This window comes from Netta rufina (genome assembly GCF_964035555.1).
Source record: "Netta rufina genome assembly, chromosome: 19".
In the NCBI taxonomy this organism is placed as follows: domain Eukaryota; kingdom Metazoa; phylum Chordata; class Aves; order Anseriformes; family Anatidae; genus Netta; species Netta rufina.
In genome coordinates this window covers 8,932,890-8,949,422 of record NC_140143.1, presented here as the reverse complement: position 1 = coordinate 8,949,422, position 16,533 = coordinate 8,932,890, and the positions used below count along the sequence as shown (strand labels likewise).

At 45.4% G+C, this 16,533-nt stretch overlaps 1 protein-coding gene across 1 annotated transcript in view; it reads left to right on the top strand.

The window, feature by feature from the left end:
- The window catches only part of MYO15B (myosin XVB), a gene marked incomplete at both ends in the record, with an annotated part of 43,263 nt that overhangs the window by 18,545 nt on the left and 8,185 nt on the right, over nucleotides 1-16,533 (top strand). Inside the window, 24 exons of the mRNA XM_084298342.1 lie at nucleotides 65-145; nucleotides 2,288-2,345; nucleotides 3,408-3,538; nucleotides 3,643-3,738; nucleotides 5,189-5,424; nucleotides 5,508-5,680; nucleotides 6,306-6,378; nucleotides 6,819-7,025; nucleotides 7,132-7,211; nucleotides 7,401-7,498; nucleotides 7,674-7,761; nucleotides 9,307-9,417; nucleotides 9,594-9,688; nucleotides 9,945-10,178; nucleotides 10,682-10,778; nucleotides 11,124-11,267; nucleotides 11,557-11,746; nucleotides 11,880-11,970; nucleotides 12,527-12,761; nucleotides 14,259-14,365; nucleotides 14,939-14,998; nucleotides 15,226-15,301; nucleotides 15,826-15,944; nucleotides 16,408-16,526. Of these exons, the coding sequence (XP_084154468.1) occupies nucleotides 65-145; nucleotides 2,288-2,345; nucleotides 3,408-3,538; nucleotides 3,643-3,738; nucleotides 5,189-5,424; nucleotides 5,508-5,680; nucleotides 6,306-6,378; nucleotides 6,819-7,025; nucleotides 7,132-7,211; nucleotides 7,401-7,498; nucleotides 7,674-7,761; nucleotides 9,307-9,417; nucleotides 9,594-9,688; nucleotides 9,945-10,178; nucleotides 10,682-10,778; nucleotides 11,124-11,267; nucleotides 11,557-11,746; nucleotides 11,880-11,970; nucleotides 12,527-12,761; nucleotides 14,259-14,365; nucleotides 14,939-14,998; nucleotides 15,226-15,301; nucleotides 15,826-15,944; nucleotides 16,408-16,526 (2,999 nt within the window). The remainder of the gene's footprint in view (nucleotides 1-64; nucleotides 146-2,287; nucleotides 2,346-3,407; nucleotides 3,539-3,642; nucleotides 3,739-5,188; nucleotides 5,425-5,507; nucleotides 5,681-6,305; nucleotides 6,379-6,818; nucleotides 7,026-7,131; nucleotides 7,212-7,400; nucleotides 7,499-7,673; nucleotides 7,762-9,306; nucleotides 9,418-9,593; nucleotides 9,689-9,944; nucleotides 10,179-10,681; nucleotides 10,779-11,123; nucleotides 11,268-11,556; nucleotides 11,747-11,879; nucleotides 11,971-12,526; nucleotides 12,762-14,258; nucleotides 14,366-14,938; nucleotides 14,999-15,225; nucleotides 15,302-15,825; nucleotides 15,945-16,407; nucleotides 16,527-16,533) is intronic.

Below are 16,533 nucleotides of genomic sequence, written 5' to 3'. Positions count from 1 at the left end.
GCCCCCAGAAGTAGCTGGAAGTGATTTCATATATGTCTTCTTTTCTCCCCCTTCCATATTCTAGCAGCAAGAGTTAGAGGAAGGAAAGCAGAGGAGGAGATCCCTGGCCAGTGGTGGCAGGGAGAACGGTCTCAGCCAAGGAATGGTAAGTTGTCAAACAGTTTGTGGGAGTCTGAGATAAAACAAGCCAGCCTCTCAGGGTATTCCCCCTCCTCTATGCTTCCTCAGCCCAGAGTACCTTAGAGTACATATATCATGGTGGAACAAGCTCTGGAAATATTCTTGGACTAAGCTCTGGAAATATTCTTGAGGGTTGTAGATTCTGCATAAAAATGTGCAGAATTGGGACATCCGAATGATTTAGCATCCTCTAGGAACCTTTCTTTCTGATGTGCCAGACTGAGGCCCTTGGTGTTTTTCTAATCTCACAAATCACTAAGGAAGGGAAGTGAGTGGGCTAATAAATTATGATTTAATTCTGTTCTCAGATCATGCTTGTATTTACAGTAAGGCCCATTTCACTTCAACTCAGTTCAGGGAGCTGGGAGAGCTCAGCAGTTTGCAGGAACACGTAGGCTGGAGGTGACAGAAACTTGATGCTGTTGAAATCAGGTCAAGAACAAGAACATGCTTGATATCTGGTGCTACATTTTCCACTAGGCATTTTAAGACTTTTCCTCAAAGCCTGGTCCCAGTTTGGGATTTTCTTTTCTATTTATTAATACCAAGGTCTCTTGGGAATCCAGGAGTTTCACTTCAGGCTTCCTTGTTTGCTTCCACCCTTTTTGTTATTCTCTTACTGTTGTGTTTGAGACAATACCACATTAGGGTTGCCCCTGGGTTGGGATTCAGTTTGAAATTGATGCAGTGATTTTTATTAGTGCTTTTGGTTCTAGACTGGCTTGATAATGCAGACAGCTGCTCTGAAAGGTTTGCTTGGGAGCAGTAAAACATCTGGAGAGTATGTGAAGCCTACGCATATGCTGGAAACCTTGCAGCAGGGATACAGTTAAGCCTGCTATAAAGAGCCTTTAACTGTGTAACTATCTCATTAGGTCAGCATTTTCCAATTTCTGGCCATAATCAAGCATCTCTAAGGTCGTGAGGCAGAGTACTGTATTTGTTTGCAGCATTGGATTGAATCTTTGGAGCTGTGAGGAAGAGAATTTTTGGTAATCCTTTTCTGTTGTGATGGGTAGGAATGAGGCAGTTCTGCACAAATGTATTTATGGAAGATGTTCTAGAGGAAGGTAGTTACTAAATGCTTTATGGCAATATAACTGCGTAGTGTACAGGGTGTTTAACCTGTATCAATTGCTATAAAGGAACACTGCTAACTGATGTCATTATTTGCATGTTTAGACTGAACATACATTCACTATGATGAGCATAGCAAGGAAACTCGTTTCAACATCAGCCACAGTTTGGCATGGAATTGTTAGCAACAACAACAGGAGTGTATAGCACTGGGTACTCTTAAAATATCATCTGCTTCCTCAGATGAGGATCCAGGAGTGTGAGATTTCTCAGCCTGCTACCTGAACACACCACTGAAAAGCTAGTTTTTAAGTCAAGCGTCTTATCAGGAGCAAAATCAAACAGATAGAAAAGCTGTGACTCTGTCTTTGCTGAGGGGTTATGTGAAGAGAGATGGCAGAATAGTATGCTGGTGAGTAGAGGCTTTACTATGCAGATGTTAAACAAGAACAACAAAACACGCTTTATTCTCTAAGATACTCATCTGAATTATCCCAGTACAGATCTGAACGTCCTTACAAATCTCCAAAATAGCTGATCTTGATCTCTGATGCACATTGCTATCTTCTTATTTGTGCTGTAGAGCTCTTGGATACTGAAAAATAATAGTTAAAAAAAAAAAAAAAAAGAGGGAAAAAAAAAGGAGAAAGGAGCAGGTGGAATAGGTTCCTTACCCTTAAAACACAATCTCTTCTGTGCAATATGACAAACTTGTTAGTAATGAGAAATGAGTCAAAGAAAGCCAAATTTCCTGTCTCTGCCCCCTGTGGCAGTGACTTTTGTCAGGAATTAGTCACCTTTCCCTCCTGTGCTGACCCATGCCATGTACCTGTGTTAATATGCTACTCCCTTATTTTGTAATGTTTCTGAATATTGTATATGCTGAAATGACTGTTGCTGTTCAGGAGGTCAATCCTTGTTCCAACCAGCTGTTCAGAGGCAGCTTCACCCAGTCTGAGCAGAATAGCTCAGGGTTTATGGCGTTTCACTTCTGCTACCCCAGTGGTTGACTTGCTCACTCTCCCCACAGGATGTTGGACTTCTGGAGATCCCTGCAGAGCTTGCTGCTCTGCTACAGGTAGCTGAAGGTGAGAAATCCTCTCTTTTCCTGCACTGTTTTATTTCATTGTTTATTTCCTTGTTTCCCAGCAGTGTTTTATGTATGTGCATTTTCTACCTGCTGTCTGTCACCTGGGTTGTATTTGATTTATTATCATTGCAGTGTAAATATGATAAAGACAAAAGGTATTGCGTGTGTTTTTTCCCAAGATGGCAGAGTGGAAAAGTAACTTGGGCCAGTGGGCAGCATACCAGATTAAAATTCAGTATCTTTGTTATCTTTTCAGCTCTGTCGATGAACTTTGCTGATGTAACTGGTGACAATGATGTTACAAAACTTTTTGATCAAAGCTGTGTGACAGCAAAAATGTTTAATGAACCCACGTTTCTTGCAGAGCTGGATATCTGGGGTGTGAGATCTCAAACCCATCTGTCTTCTTCTTCAAAATCCTTAAAGAAATTAAAGGTTAAGAAGTCAAAACTAGAATTTTGGCACTTTCAAAGAAACATGTATTTTTTTAATTGAAAATCACTTCTTCAGAAGTCCAGTTTTTTAAAAATTAGAATGGGTTTAAATTAGAAATGGGTTTAAACAATGTAACAACTTAAAGGGAATGCTTTGCTTTGGATAGAAAGGTTGTTTTGCTTTTTTTTTTCCTTCCAAATATCACTAATAACTTCCCAAGCTGTTTACCTCATCTTGAACAATGTTATATTCGTTTCTGTTTCCTCTGTAACTCTTTGTACAATGTGTATGTTTAATTTGCAGATGGGTTGAGGTAAGATTTACCTCCTTGTTATGTTGGTATAGCATCTAACAAAATGACAGCTATATCTTGGCCACCTGTGTAATCCAATAAAAGGTATAATCAAGCAGAAGAGTCTTGTGAATTGGAGCAGACTGTGCACTGCATGCCAGATGTATTCTGGCTGCCTTTCTGACTGCTATAACACAAGGCCAGGTTGGATGAGGCCCTGGGCAACTTGATCTACTGGGTGGCATCCCTGCCATGGGGGTTGTAACTAGATGATCTTTAAGGTCCCTTCCAACTGAAGTCGTTCTGTGATTCTAAGACCTCTTTCTCTTGCAGGTCAATATAGAGCACAGGCCAACCAGATAACTGAGGCATTACCTCCAGAAGTCAAGACCAAAGATGACCTCTCCCTCCCATCCTCCATTAACAGCTACCCTTTCTCCTCCTTCATTAAGTCACACTTCCAGGTGGGAACTCTCTTTATTTCTCTTCATTGCTTCCCTCCTGGGGAAACGTGCTATTCTAGTGATACCAGCCACAAACTGCATGTTTCTATCCTTTTTCTTTTTAGAATACAGACTTCCCTGCCCCTGGCCATCCCCTGCATTACCCTTTAACCCGTTTGGAAGCTGAATACCAGGAGAGTGCACTTGAGATCAACAAACTGGTAAGAGATGTCTTCCTTGACCAGGGCCTAGAAGAACAGGTGTGCATAAGACAATTCTTTGCTGCCTTTCTGCAACAAGATGCTTACAATACGTGGTGTGTGAAGAGAGCAGAATAAATTGCTGCTCCTTCAAAGTATTGGAACAGCCTGACAGACGTCACATGAGGTGGTATCTCAGACATACAGTTAAGTTAGTATGCGATAGGGGGACAGTGAATTATTGTATAAAGCCTGGAACAAGGCAGGGACTTTGTCATCAAGAAAACTACACCTGGAACCACACCTTAATTCTGTAGTATTCTGTAGTGTTTGCATAAGGAGGATAGTGTTACCACCTCTTCCCTGTGGATGCAAAACGCATTTCTTAAAGGTGTGATGTTTAGTCTAAGAAAACAGAATGAAACTGCAGATGATTTCTAAGCAAATGTATTAACCTTTTTGAGAATTGCATGTTATTAAAATAAGCCCATTAGGAAATGTAATACCTAAAACCAGTGCCTTGTTTTGTCCTAATGATCTCAGTTGAAGAAGAATATAAGCTTCAATATCTTGTGGATAGGTTGTGTTTGAGCAGATGATTATTATTTTTCCTCAAGATCACATGATTTTTTCTCTCAATTGCTAATCAAAAAAAATAGTTACTTCTTTGGCAAAAACTGTAATACACAAAGGATTTACTACAAAGAATTCCATGAGAACTAAACAATCTCCATCTTCTGGTTTTCTCAGTTGAGTGTCTGTCATGCATACTACCACTAACCATTTTAAGGCATTCTCTGAGGGAAAAAATATCCTCTCCAAAGCTGTCCATAGCAAATTTTAGAAAAAAAAAATAAAAAAATCTAGCGACATACTACACTGTAGAGGATGAAAGAAAAAAAAAGCATGTAAAATGGTGATATGCATAGCTAAGAAGCTGAATCATTGCTTAAGTGTAATGTGGTTGAGCGTAATACATCTCATACTACTTGTTTTACTGTTAACCACACCAAAGTCTGCTTAACATTCAGCAGTTAGTGTTTCCTCATGTCTAGCTGCTTGAGCTTTTCACGACTATCAGCTGAGCATCAATTTATTTTACATATTTTTACATCTTGGCAGCTGTGGTCTCAGATACTACAACAAATAGCCTGTAGTAAGTTGCTAGCAAGTTTGAGCTCTGGTGCTCAAAGAAGGAGAAATATTTTGCCCAAGAACAAATTCTGAGGCAGAAGACCAACGTAAAGAACAAACTGAAGAAGACTTTTAGTCAGGGTTCTGTCCCTATGAGCACTGCCTCCCAAATTCCTCAGAGCTTAGGTGGTGCACAAAGCGTGAGAAAATGTGCAGATCTGAGAGCTCTTAGGCTCACAAGCACCCTGGTGTTTACAGTTCAGGTTGTCACTTCGCAACACAATTCAGGCCAGAAGGTTGCAGTTAAAGCGCTCTCTTTCTCCCTGAATGCTTCTAGATTTTACGGTTCATTGGTGACCAGAATCTTGACGGCTGGCAGGAAGTAGTTCTGGGCAACTACATTGCTAGGAAAGGTTTGGATAACGTGGCTCTGCGCAATGAAATCTTCAGTCAAGTGGTCACCCAGACATGGAAGAACCCGGATGTGGAGCACAGCCAGCGAGCCTGGGTCCTGATGGCGACTTTACTGAGCTCCTTTGCCCCTTCACCAGCACTGGAGAAGCCGTTGCTGAAGTAAGGGGGAGAAAGAGCTAGCTACACTTTCATTAAGATTAAGAAAAATGAGCAACACGCTAAAGGCAGTTTTCTTTTCCTAGATTTGTGTCAGATCATGGCATGGATGGCTTCAATGCTGTTTGCCAGCGTAAGATCTTGACAGCAGCACAGCACACAGACTCTGTATTCTCCCGAGCCTACCCTCCCACTCAGCTGGAGTGGACTGCGAACCAGAGGAAAGGGAAAATGGTGCTGGATGTCCATACCTTTAATGGTAACTCGTGCTTCTAGTCCCTAAGGACTTTTCCAGTGCAAAAACCAGCATTCAGAAGATGCTTCCCGCAGCTTAGTGGAGAGTGATCAGACTGACTGCTTCTGGCTGGTGCAACAGTGGGGGATAGAAGCATCTGAATCCAGAGCCCAAACTCCAAAGTCTGATTCTGATGAGCTCAGACCTGCTACTCAGGCTGAAGGATAAGATTCTTCTGGGTTTGGGCCCATTTCAACAGAGGGCTGTCCTGGTTCTGCATCTCTCTGGGTTTAGTTTTCCTGTTACCCATTACTGCATAGCTCATGCAAACCATGGTACTGCCTTTGTCACAGTGACTTTCTGAACCTTTCTTCCTTCTCAAATATTGGCTTATGCTGCCCCATGAGTGAACAGAACCTGTGTGAATCAGGTGCAGATCATCCGTGCTCTGGCACCTTGGTCAGTGGGGTGGTGGCCCAAACGAACCAGGACACTGCAAGGACTTTCAGCTGTCAGTCTGAAAGTGCTTTGAGATGTGCCATCCAGCTGGGCTTTCCAGCTGGGCTCTGCCTGTGCCCGGCAGAGCTTTGGTGGTGTTTTGGGTCTTGCCGGGAGGCTGTGTGTACTGACTCTTTGTTTTATGTGCTAGAGGAGAAGTTCTCAGCTGAGGTGGAGTCCTGGATGACCGGAGAGCAGTTTGCAGGCTGTCTCCTAAGTGCAAGGTACTGCCAGAGGATAAGAGATCTGGGGATGTGCAAGAGGCTATCGCTGGTTTTCGGGTTAAGATCAATTGGGGCTGCAGCTTGGAATTTTATATAGTCAGATGTGGAATAGCCACTCCTTACCCACTCCAGCTCATGGTCTTTCCCTATCCCCTTCCATCTGTGTACATGAACTGTGGGCCTCTTTAGGTACACACAAATCAGTGGTGTGATCCGTCAGAGCAGCTTCAGAGAAAAGATTAAAAGAAAAAAAAAAGACAAATACTGATTCATATATTTTCCTGACCCTGGGCACTTAATCATTGATTCACACCCTAAAGCTTAAGGACTTAAGATGCCAGGACAGACAAGGCAGGACAAAACTGAATGCAGTGTTTTCCTTCTCTTTCCTCCTGTGTATCCTGACATCTTTTTTTTCTCTTTCTTTTCCCTGTTACCAGGGGCTGTGATAAGAAGTCTCGAGGCTGGTCTGTCTCCATGTTTACTGGCAACATGTGGCAGGACTTGCTGGGCTGTGACTTTGTGCTGGACCTCATTGGAGAGATGGAAGATGTCAGCAACCCCAGCAGCCCCTCTCAGTCCTCAGGTGGATACCCAATCACACCTGAAAGGGACAGAAACTTCTTCCTGAACTCTGCCATGGATCCGTGAGTCACCTTGTCCTCCTGCCCCAAAGCGTCTGTCCCTGTCATCCAGTGTCCTATCTCTCTCATCATGCTGTGCTTTCCTTATCTTATCTTTTCCCTTCAACAGGATTCCCCCTGCTCCAGGTATCCAGGCCCCTACCTTTCCACCACCAAGCCTGCCTCCAGAGTTCAGCAATGCCCATCGAGGTGAGCTCTTGCTCGGGACTGTGAACAGCACTGATAAGATGTGCCCCAGCCAGGAAATCAGAGCAGAGGGGAGACTCGTCTTGATGTAGAACAAAGGAGGGCTCCGCTCCAAAATATGACTGTCTAATAGGGTCTGGAGATGGGAATGTTCCTTACCTGCCTTATAACCTGACTCCACTCCACTTGTAGATTCAAGATTCAGAGATGGCCGGGGGGAACCCATAGGCTTGGATCACTATGTGGATGATCTCTTCAGCACTGTACTGCATCAAGGCCCCAGAGTTCCAGTAAGTCCCCCCTGTTCCCCCTGACTTCTTCTTTGCAGCTCTTCTCTCCCTGTGACTCCTTCAAGCGTGCCCCTGTCTATTCACTCTGCTTTTGCTCAGATATGCCTCTGGATGGCTATCCCACTGTGAAGTCCATCTGCCTGAGCTCAGATAAAGCTGTTTTTTCTTGACACAGGATTTGGAGAACAGGGAGAGTCTGACTGGACGCATGAAGGGAGGTGGGAAGATTGGACCCACACAGAGAGGAATGTTTCCTTCTACAGGTCTGTAAGGGGATGTAGACAGCTGAAAACAACTGCAGTGGTTCGTAAGCTTCAATGAGCAAGAGCCAAGGAGCCCCTCAAATGCTAATTGCTTTCTGGGCTCAGCTGATTCACAAAGAGCATTTGACTTTAACCTAAGTCATCAGAAGTTGCACTTGTTCCCAGGTGCTGGGAGACAGATGCTTTGGGGAAGGTGCTAGGTAAAGTTATCACCTTTGTTCTGCTTTTAATGTCTCCCCCAGGTTGGTCTAGGGGTCAAGGCAGTAGATAGCTTGCTTCTGACCCAGGCCATCTCCTCCCTAGTGTACAGCACTCACAAGTTGTGTATTCACTTTCTATTCACCTTGTGCTTTCCCAAAATAGTTGCTGCCTTTTTCAAAGGAAGGGTTTTCATTTTGATTTTTTTTAATTGCTTCTTTTCAGAATTTCCCATCATCTCTAGCTATTCCATGGGTTAGTAAGTCTGAACTCTGTAGAGGTTCTGGTTTATGTGTTTGGTTTCCTTACTTTTCTTTATCTGTTTGGAGCCCAAGACTTGGCTATTCTCAGCAGGGTGGGGATCCCAGGCTATCTGTGGCGAACAGTCAGACTTGTTAGTGTCACTGATAAGCACCAACCTGGATTGTAGTACTAGACTCTTCACCAAAATCATGCAAAACGTCACCCCGGGGAGGAACAGATAAGGTCAGCACATAAAAGAGTATTAGGAGTTAGTATTAAAAGTTAGTGTTAAGAGAAAAAAAAAAAAAAAAGAGGAAAAAAGAGCAGAGGAGCAGAGGGTGGAGAGGAGGGTAAGAAGGAGTTGGAAACCTGGAAGGAGGCAGTTAGTGGGCTGTGCTCCTTCTCCACCAATACAGGGATGCTTTCTTGGTAAGCTCTTCACCCTTTGGCGAGGAATACTTGGGATAGCGTTTTATTAGCGCTGTTATTGTATATTAGTGCTATTGCAGTAAGTGTGTTTGTCAGTGGCAATTCCAAATCTGCCATGTCTGTCACCTTATTAAATACATTCAACTTTGTGAAACTGTCTCAGTGAAAGTCCTTGTCAGGGCTCTGAAACAGGCAAATGTTTGACTCTCTGATAAGTCCCCTTTAATGAGACACTATCTCAGTGATAGCTGAGGCTTTGGGATGGTTTCAGGAGCTCTGCATACTTGGCAGCTACTTGCTGCAAAGAGATCCACATGGATTTGGCAGTCCCAGAGATTTTTACCCATCCTTCAAGAGAAACCCTTCTCTGTAATCATACACAGGCATACGGTAGTCAGGAAGAATGTGGTGTCCTCAGCAAGACTGCAGTAGCAGGGTCTGCATCCTGCTAAGTCTAGCAGGCCACACATTTCTCTTTGGTTTCCTCTGTCCACCTGACTTTTGTGGTGTATCCTGCTGTGTATAAAGAGAGAAAGCATTTGCATGTCTCTGTGGTTGGTGCATGCCAAGAGAACCAGAAGTACACAGCCTATGTGACGTGTTCTGTGGGACTGATCAGGGCTTCCTGATCTATGATTCCCTGAAAGTCCTGTACGTGTGGCCTTTTGCCTCTAGGCTTCCCCGGAATGATGCAAACACCAGCTTACCAGCCCATGCCTTCGATGATGGGGATGCCAGCTGCCATGCCCATGATGCCAGGGGCAGGTGGGATTGCACCTATGCCAGGTAATAACTCAGAGCTTCAGTAACTGTACAGGGAAAGGGGATGAAAGGGTGGGCATCCTAACGGAGCCTGTGCATCAGAATATCAGGCTGAATGCACAGTGAGCTCTCAGCTCTGGGCTGCTGCTCAGGCAGCGTGGGGAATGGTCGCCTGAGGGTGTTGTATGTTTCTTCTGCAGCCATGGTTATGCCCCAGCCTGTGATGCCAGCTGTAGATCCCAATCAGTTAGCAGCACAACAGCAAGCCTTTATCAACCAACAAGCCATGCTCATGGTGAGTAGAAGGGACTGGTTGGAGAGGTCCCAGAATGGGGGAAGGAGAATGCACGGGGGTATGTGCTGTGAGGAGCCTACCATGCTCCCCTTCTGCCTTAGGCCTGCTCTGTAATGCTCTGAGCTTATGTGCTGGGGTTAGGTATATAAAGTCAGGGTTAAATAAGACTGCAAACCTGGAAATAACCCTTTTTGCCTGATTGTGTACATGAGGACACTGAGACACCATAGGGTGAGTAAAAAATTCCTTCTTCCAGGCCCAGCAGATGACCCTTCAAGCCATGACCCTTTCTCAGCAACAGCAGCAGCAACAGCAGCGGCGGCAACAGTCTCATGAGAGCTCGAGGCCAAGAGCCTCAAGTCCACCACGAGCCCAGGCCCCAGCTACTCACCCCAAACCCAAGTCATCTCCCAGCAGCCAGAGTGCTACACCACCACCACCACCACCACCACCACCACCAAAGGCTCCAGAACCACCAGCTCAGGCAGAAGTGGTATGAGAAACAAACAGTGGTTGTGAATTGGGTTTGAATGTCATGCTTTGCATTTGTTGTACTTCCCTTCAAGTCCGGCAATGGCTTGACAGAGAGGAGGGCTGAGAGCTGTATTTACTTATGACACAGGCCTTTCAAGCTTCACTTGCTCAGTCTTTAAGACACAGGGTCAAAAATGGTGACATTAAGGTCTGTGGTTTGGCTGCGGTGTTGCCAATTTATTCCCAGCTGATCTGAATTTCATGGTGTATAGGAAACTTCATGGCTCTGAATTCTTTGTGTCTCAGCAAGCTGTCTTGGAGCTATATCATACTCCTCTTTCTCTGGACTGGGTTGATGATTCCTTTGGTCAGAGACTGATCTCTTAGAACACTCTGAGACTGGGAGAAGTTCTGGATCAGAGTCCAAACCCACCCACAGAAGATCATCTCTGAATTCAAAGGCACAACAGAGGTATTTGCTGGCTAGTACTAACTGACCATATTGTGAACTGTCTGCAGGTTGATGACTACGCAGAAGACCAGTTCTCTGACAGTGAAGATGATGACAATCCTCGTGAAACTTTCCAGCAGAAGCGAGCATATTTTCAGAAGATGGGTGAGTATTGACCACTTTGGGAGTTTGATTTGTAACACCTTGTTCTGCAGCTTCCTTGGCGTAACAGCTGGGTTCTTGTCTCTCTATATGGAACCCAACTAATCCCTTGAGGAGTTCTGGTACTCTGTGTAGCACACAGTGTATGTGCCTGCTCAGCTGGCTACAGTTAAGATCATGGGGTGTTGTGTTGCCAACTTTCTAGAAATCTTTGGGCTTCTGACTGCCATGCTCTCCTTTGCCTCTAGAAAGCACCAGCTTATGCTGACTGATGCAAGAGTGGAAACTGTACCATTAATGATAATTTTTGGCTAAGTTTAACTAGCTCAGGTCCCTCTTCCAATGTAGGAGAGCAAAAGATCCTAGTGAAGAAAGTCAGGCCACCTTCCAAAATCTGGACCCCTCCAGCAAATCCTCAGCCAAAGCACGAGGAGAAGGAAGAGGAGGAGAAGAAGAATACGGAAGAGAAGCCCAGCCCTAAACCAGAGCCAGGTAAGATGACGTGCAGTGGAGACCCAGGCAGACTGATAAGCAAGAGCTCTCCAGGAATGAGCATCAGCTCAGGATGTAGCCAGAAGAAGAAAAGATCTGTCTCTCCTGGGAGTCTCAACAGCAGAGGAGAGAGAAGGGCCTGGGCTTTGGGAAATGGGATCCTAAAGCAGGGTGGGGGAAGGCCATACCTGGTCAGCCAAGGAGTGAAAGAGAGGGAGAATCAAATGAGATAAAAGGATTTCTCCTGTGCTTTTATTGGCTTGGTGTTTAAAGCTGTTACTCCCAATAGCTCCTGCTCCCCCTTTGCCACCTCCTGAGCCAAAGCCAAAAAAGCAGACACCAAAAGCAAAGAAGGAGCCACCAGTAGTGAAACCTTCGGGCCCTGCGTCACGACCTGAACCCAGCCGAGAGATCCGCAACATCATCAAAATGTACCAGAGCAGGCCTGCCCCCGAGCCCCAGCCCATCGAGCCCATCAGGTGAGAGGGTGGGAGCCACCCACGTGGCAGGAGAGAGCTGAAGGGGACTGTATCCCAGCGCTGCTACGTGGCTCCATATGTGGCCACAGCCCTGCTGCAGCCCTAACACCTCTGTTCCCCCTTTGTCTTGCAGGAGAGTGTCCAAGCCATTTATGAAGAGGAATGACCCCAAAGATGAGGCTCTGGCCAAGCTAGGGATGGTGAATCCCAATTCTCCCAAATCAGTGAGTACTTTTCTCTCTGGTCACCTCAGCAGAGAGGGTCTGTGTATCCAATCCCCAGCTGGGAGCTATCTGATAGTGCACTAGCAGCCAGGTGATTTCCTGTAGTGTAAATAGATAGCTGTGAAATCATATCACAGTGTTGCATCTCCTGGGTTGCAGTCTGTAAAGTCTCTTGAGGTCCTGGAGAAAGGGCTCTGCTGCTGCAAGTCCTGCTGTGGAATGTTTAGGACTGATTTGGAAGCAAGCAACTGAGAGACAACTATTCATGTTCCTCACATTTGGCCCCAAGTTCTTGATGTCTTGGCCTATTAACGCCTTTTTCTCCTTTTCCCAACCATAAGGTCCAATCTCAAATATTGTTTCTCTGCACCTGGGTTTGCTTAATCTTCATTTGTTTGTAGATCGTATGCTGATTTAAAGCTTCTGGTATTTCTGCTCAAACAGATGTTGCTCCCAGGGCTGGGCTGCTGCCCTGGGTGTTATTTCTAACAGCTGTGTCAGTCAGCGTGTAGTGATGCAGAGAATGACTGTATCGAATGGTTTTGCTGTCTTGCAGCCTCCCCCTGTACCGCAAGAGAAGAGTCCCAAAGGGCCACCTCCACCTCCCAAGCCCAAGCCAGGTTCAGCTTCTAGCTCTATCAAGGAGAAACAGTTGCCTCTCCTGTCCATCTTCAGCCAGCCACCAAGTACCCCACCAGATTCCCAGACCCCTCTTTCTCCCCCTGTTCCCCCACCTTTGCCCCCATCTCTCCTGCCTGGGAACCAAGACTCACAGGAATTCACAGCGAAGGGTGAGTGTTGACTTCTCACAAGCGGGATTTGATAGAAGATAATGGGGCAGATTCAGCCTAGCAGCCTGGGACAGTCACAGCACATGATCTGGCATTTGCCAGCTGGCCAAAGACCGAGCAGTCTGTGTGAAATCAGACAGACTGTCACTGCAGTTTGAGTCTGGCCCAGCACTCAGCATGGTGCTTCCCAGCTCTCTCTTTCCAGTGCAGGATGTCAGGTGCAAATGACGAAGGAAGGGCTGGGTCCCTCTGAAAAATGGAGCTAAATAAAGAAAGGACCTTTGGGCTACAGCTCTGTCAAGGTCCAGTCCACAACATGTTTTATTGCCTACTTGAAGCATAGCTACCCTGTTACAGCTGCAATCCAGTGGATGGACTTTAGACGAGGGAGGAATGGGGAGGCAGGTGTTTTACATTCTAGAGCCTCTGGAGGGTCCTTAAAGATAGGCTGAGGAATGAGGGAATGTTTTTTGGGGAAGAACGGGATAGCTGAGACGCTGGATGCATAAGGAAGCTGTTTGGATACTACCCACTTGAAAAATGGCATAACTAATTCTTTCCAGCAGTAGTTTGGAAGTGTTATTCAGCCCTAGGTTTGGCCTCTGAGTTTCAGTGGGAGCCTGGAGCAGTAATTCATGTAATACTTTGGCAACTGTTTTGGATGCATGTACCAATGTGTTTCAAGCTATCTAAAACACTCATCAGCATCACATTTTATAATGTGCAAAAACAGTCTGCCCAAGCACATTACTGTAGGACTCCATCCCACAGTAGCTTCCCTGTTATAAAAGAATTTCCTCGTGTTCCCGCCCTCTTTGTTTTAAAAGATGGATCTTTAGGAAGTTCTGTGAAGGCAAATCTTGGTAACTGGATTAGCCTGAAAATTCCCCACGTTCCTTTGAATAGGGATATAGAAACAGCTGAACTGTGGGATATTTTGCATTTCTGATTGTCTGTTAACTCTGAAGTTTCAAGAGTTGTGGCTGCGTAAATGAAGACATTCCTACCTCGTAGAGCAATACCTTTGAATGGTTGCCTACCAACTGAGCCTATCTTTAATAGATCTCCTGCAGAGAGAAAATCCAGTGCAAGTACTGGATGCATTGTGCTAGAAACTTGCAGTCCACAAGCTCAGGAAAGAGCTTTTATGTCCTTTTGAATCCTTTTAATAGCCTTTTTATAATGACATAGAGTGAAACTGTGTCTTTGAGCTTAAGAACAGGGGCACTAGTTTGCCTGGGACACTGTGTGCTCCCTGTTTCTGGAGTGTTTTTATTATAAGCACTGAACTTTGTGGCTAATACAGTAAATATACATGCTATCACATGATGGCTTCTGTGCATGCATTCATGCTAGCTGATCACTGTCCTTCAGGAGGGTTGCTTGTAATAATCTTCAGTCAGGCACATGGTACCGTACCCTTTCTCTTGGTAAGTCTCTGACAGGTGACCCTGTAATCACCAAAGCCCATCTTCACTGCTCTTTCTTCTCACCCAGGCTCTTCAATAGAAGATGATGGTATCAAGACCCAGCTGTATAAATTAACTGCCAGTGTCAGCTTTTCCTATGTCAACCCTGCCTGGAAAATCTTTCTGCGCAAAGAGGTACAGCTGATTAGCTGAGGGCTGGCTGTAGGGGAAGAGAAGTGGTCCCACGTTAGGTTAAAATTGCTTTTTGTCACATGCAACCAGTGTGATGTAAGAACACAAAGGCAGTTCAGAGAGGACATCATACGACGCAGGAGAAGGGAGTTACGTGCCCATCTGATAGTCAAGGAATCCAGGTCCTACTTTGCCTTGCTGACTCATGCATCTCAGTTTTCCTATCTGCCCTTCCCTTCCCCTGTAAAGCAGTGAGAGATCTACAAATAAATACGTTGTTACCTGGTGCTTTTCTGTGTAAATAGTACAAATGTGTTTAGAATCAAGTGCACCAAAGTGTCCAAAGCTCATCCCATGGTCTCACCACTTTATTTTTGATCCTTCACTCCTGATCACATTTGGTTCTTTTGTTCCTATTTGCCGTCTCTCATCCCTGCCTAGACTTGGAGGTCGATTCACTCCTCTCTGGCAGTAGGACACATGGATTATACAACATCCCTGGGAAGGGATGCAACAACTTGAGCAACATCTGTAAACATACGTAATCTCAGTTTTGTATTTATCCTCCTCTTGCAGGTGTTTTACCCCAAAGAAAACTTCAGTCACCCTTATTGTCTGAACTTGCTGTGTGAACAGGTATGTACTGATGTATGACTCAGGGACCGCTATATCTCACCATGGAGACAAAGTACTCCACGAGTACATTGCATAAACTGCCTTCACTTCTGCATCGCTAGAGGTCTCAGTCCCTTCTCCAGGTTCATCTAGTCAAGCCCCTGCTCTTTCTTCTCTTGAACTCATTTTTTAACAGCCTCAACACACTCAGCCTCTCATGGAAGCCTCTCTGTTTCCTTCTTCTGCAGATCATGCGTGACACCTTCTCTAACTCCTGCCTTCGGATCTCCAGAGAGGAGAAGCGCAAGATGAAAGACCTGCTGAGTAATTAACAGCCCCATCCTCCCCTCCTCCTTGTGCCCATCCCAGCATTTAGTTTCAAACAAGAAACAAACCTCCATGGCCTTTCAGTCAGGACTTTAGGGCAGAGGAGAATTGTCACTTGCAGCAAAAAAACGTATTTGTGTTTGCTGTGTGTAGTGCCATGGTTGCCTGTTCCAAATGGCCAGAACATGGTTCTGAAATTTCCCTGAGCCACAAAAACTTAATTACGATACATGCCTTGTGGGGAGAGGAAACTGAAGCTTAAGTATTGGATTTTGAGTTGTCTCAAAATCCAGATCTCTTCTTTGACAGGAGCTTAATGGAGAGGAGGAGAAAAACCTAGTAGCACACTGGCACGTGCAAATTATTTTGGTTCTTCCCATTGTGGTATCCTTTCGCCTCTGCATGCTAATGGCTGCTTTGTAATCACTGAGTGGGAATGGTGGCAATAAATCTCCCTGGGCAGAGGGAGACTTTGCCGTGTTTGTCTTGCTGAGAAAGTATCTGCTTTGTATCCCTGCTAGCGGAATTTCGAGTTGGCAATGATGTCCAGTCCATTCAGGAGGATGGGATAAAGAAGAGGATTGTACTGGCTGCTCGGGACAACTGGGCTAACTATTTCTCCCGCCTTTTCCCAGTTCACGTGAGTATTAATCTTCTCAACATACCCTACGTTTACTGTAGTTGTGTAGCTCTGGTTCACCTGGGATCTTTCTGTCCTGGCTTTCTCTCCCTTACCTGGCCACACATCACTCAGTCTTCTGTGCTTTCTGTACCTTTCTCCTCTTATTCCTTGCTTACATATTTGCATCATTCTGATGTCCTTCCTAATAATTTCTCTGTCCAGGCTACCTGCTTGGCTGCTGCCAGTGGTGTTCCTGTCCCCCCAGGTTCTCCCATTTGCCTTTCTGCATCCTCAGAGTCCTGCTCCTCTGTCTCCTTTATTGAAGTCTCTGTTTTCCAAACTATTGTGAAAATGTTGCTGGGTTTCACACCTCTGTTAGCCCAGGGCCTCCTTCGTGGTGCATGTGGTAGCATCTTCCCCTCCTGCATCCTGTCCACATGGGAAGGAGCCTTTGGTGCACTCTGCTGCACTTCTCTTGCAGGGTGAAAATGGAAGTGATGTCCAGATCCTGGGTGTTTCTCACCGAGGCCTGCGGCTGCTGAAAATAGTGAAAGCATCTGGCTATACTCCTGAGCACCTGAAGATCCTTTGCAGCTACAGGTCAGCA